This window comes from Schistosoma mansoni, chromosome W (assembly GCF_000237925.1).
Source record: "Schistosoma mansoni strain Puerto Rico chromosome W, complete genome".
Lineage (NCBI taxonomy): Eukaryota > Metazoa > Platyhelminthes > Trematoda > Strigeidida > Schistosomatidae > Schistosoma > Schistosoma mansoni.
This window is the reverse complement of record NC_031502.1, coordinates 43851111-43854271: the sequence shown is the minus strand read 5'-3', so window position 1 is coordinate 43854271 and position 3161 is coordinate 43851111. Positions and strand designations below refer to the sequence as shown.

General features: G+C 31.7%; 1 protein-coding gene across 1 annotated transcript in view; it reads left to right on the top strand.

Moving 5' to 3' along the window:
* Positions 1 to 275: 275 nt before the first annotated feature.
* The window catches only part of Smp_173760 (hypothetical protein), a gene marked incomplete at both ends in the record, with an annotated part of 9179 nt that continues 6293 nt past the window's right edge, over positions 276 to 3161 (top strand). The window contains one exon of the mRNA XM_018789825.1: positions 276 to 1466. Coding sequence (XP_018655229.1) covers positions 276 to 1466 — 1191 coding nt within the window. The remainder of the gene's footprint in view (positions 1467 to 3161) is intronic.

The following is a 3161-nucleotide window of genomic DNA, read 5'->3' as shown; positions in this document are numbered from 1 at the left end:
GTGCTTCCAGGTTTTCCATGGTGGTCTAGTATCAATTGACTCACGATTTCAACTATGAAAAATACTGAAATATCCACAAAAAAACCAAATATATACCACTATCAGTTATTATAATTCGTATTTGATCTATTAACTATAAATGTTTTCCTTACTACTAAAAAAAGGAAACATAATTTGTATGGTTCATTTTGCAAATTTTTCTGATAGGATTGGAACCTAAAGAAACTGTTAGCGAATCAACAGCAAATTCTTCTGATTTAACAAATACAAAATCAATGGATATTGAATTAGAATCACAACCGATCAAATCTTTACCAAATTCTTTATCTAACCAACTTTCACCAAATGATATAGCTCAGTATATTTCCACAAATACTTCAACGAATTCACTTCCCTTTATTACATTTGATTTAGTAAATAATTTAGAAACACCGATGAATGATGGTAATAGTATGGACTTAAGCCAAATTCCATTATCCAATACTACATGCAGTAGTGAGGATTCCATAAATCAAACATCGATAGCAGCTGCAGCCGCTGTTGCTGCTGCCGCATTTTCTACTCTACCAATCAACCCGATTGCAACAATGACAGCAGTTGGTGCAGTAGGCGATACACTTAGCAATCGATCATGGAACACTATTACCCAATTATCCACAAATAAAAATTTGAACAATCAGTCTACATACAATCAACTGAGCTCAGAAGTTTCACCAACAAGTTCTATAGGAAACACCTCAAATTCTTTTGTCCAGTCTGGTATACCACGAAAATCACCTAATCAAATGCGTGTATTGTGTGATATTTGTAATAAATGGATCTGTAATAAATATTTTTTAAGAACACACAAAGCTAACAAACATGGCGTGACAGATCCGTCTTTAGGATCCTTAGAAGGTTATCGATCTGGCAATGAAAAATCATTTCCTAATATGAAATCACATCTGAATACATCATTTCGACGAATAATGAATCAGTGTAGTAGAGATACACCTCAAGACGAAGACAAAGATATTAGCGACTACTCTAATCCAAATCGTATACTCAGTTCTCCTTGTGAATCCCAAGTATCGTTTAAAAATTCAAGCATAACATCCATTCAAGAACGGCGGACCCAAAACTCCGAACAAACAATAATTAGTTGTGATAATTCAACAGGAACTCCCTCAACATATAGTGATATTTCTGGAACAACCATTTCATTTCCTTTGACACTTCAAACTACTGCTGCTACAAATTTACCTTGGCTTGGTTATGGATTTCCATACCAATCATCATCATTAGTTCCATATCCAACAATTAACTATCCGAATATACTACCATTCCCAATGCTTCCAAACTCAGATATTTGTCCGTATTCACAGACAAGTATAGCTGGAAAATTAGAGACAACGGGATCAGTTTTACATAAATCTGATTTACAGAAAAGCTCAACGGATAGAGAATCTGAAAATGAAGAAAACAAGGTTAGAATTAGTCTAAATTTTTGTTTTATATTCAATGAGATTCCTTCAAATAATAGATAGAAGGAAATATATGAGTAACTTTTTATTAATATGAAAAATATATTTAGGAGTAATTTTCACCACAAACTAACTTCATTACAAATAATTCAGTATTGAATAATTTTTTCACTTAGTTTAGAAAGTTTCGCTGGTAAAATACCATCACTCCACACGAGATCAGAAAATGGAACCCTTAAGTTATAATATGAGCTTCATACTATTTTACCACATAGATTAGACATTCACTGGTTCACAATTTTAACTTTGACCAGTTTATTCAGTTCTATTTCTGAGTAACTGTTTCATACAATGTCAACTCAAGTAACTTCGCTTTGTCATTACTTTGTGACAAAATCCAACTTCCAATCAGCTGAAAACTGCCCAACTTCGTCCAGTTATATGGTTTTAGGTGTAACATTGCTTGAGCTTTTGGATTGACTGAAGGACATTTCAATCCTGAATGAAACTGAGAAAAATGAGATTTCTGAAGAGATTTCATTAATTATCGACATCTTTAATTGATATGTTTGAGAACTCCAAAGATCATATTCAGAATATAATCTGATTTAACAAATGATATTTATGGTGTTACTCATCATCTTAAGTATTTTACAACACAAACCTCTTAATTCAGTGGATGTCTTCATTATATACATTAAATATTGTAAATTAATTCATCAAACTGAAGTTAATCAAAAGAATATTGTGTACAATCAACGTTTACAATAGTTCTTCGTTCAGTTCTCTAGCTCAGCGTTGTTAAAGATTATATTAGCTATTTAAATTATGACATAAAAGCTAAGTGTATAACATAAATTATAAAAGAGCTTATATCCTAGTCTATGTTTTACACTTACTATGCAAGCGGCAATAACATTACTTAGATGGAATTGCTTTAGATATTGTATCATGTTGTGTAAACTTTGATTCCTTATACAATAAGTCATTAATATGCATTAAAAGGTAATTTAGCAACAGATTATTTCGTATTGTTTACCTGGATGACTATATCTTCTCTTGTACTTCATAAAAACAAATAGTTTCATAACAGTTAGGATCCAAATATAGAAACTATATTAAAATTGAAATTAGATTTATAATTTTTGAGATCTCTATGAATAGATAACATCATTTCCAACATTTAATTATTATTGACTTTTCATAGTTGAAATCATGAGTCAATTGAAGCTAGACCACCATCGAAGACCTGGAAGCACTGGACGGCCGTTTCGTCCTATTGTGTGACTCCTCAGCAGTGCGCATCCATGATCCCGCACTCGTGAGATTCGAACCCAGGACCTACTAGTCTCGTGCCAGAGCACTTAACCGATAGCCCACTGAGATTTCAACTATGAAAAATACTGAAATCTCCACAAAACTTTTTCTTATTATTGATTTATTAAAAAGAGATAATTATGGACGATATTTCAAGAGAATTCTAATGATCATCAAAATTTCTCAGTTTTTCTTCTAAAAAAACAATTGACAACTAAAACAGGTACAATAAATTATGTCAATAATCAATAGTGACTAAAAATAGAATTGTTAAGTCAAACATTCAAATGAGATTCATTGTTGTAAAGAGTATTACTATTTTTGTTGTTGTTTAATATATAGTTGAAATCATGAGTCAATTGAAGCTAGACCACCATCGAA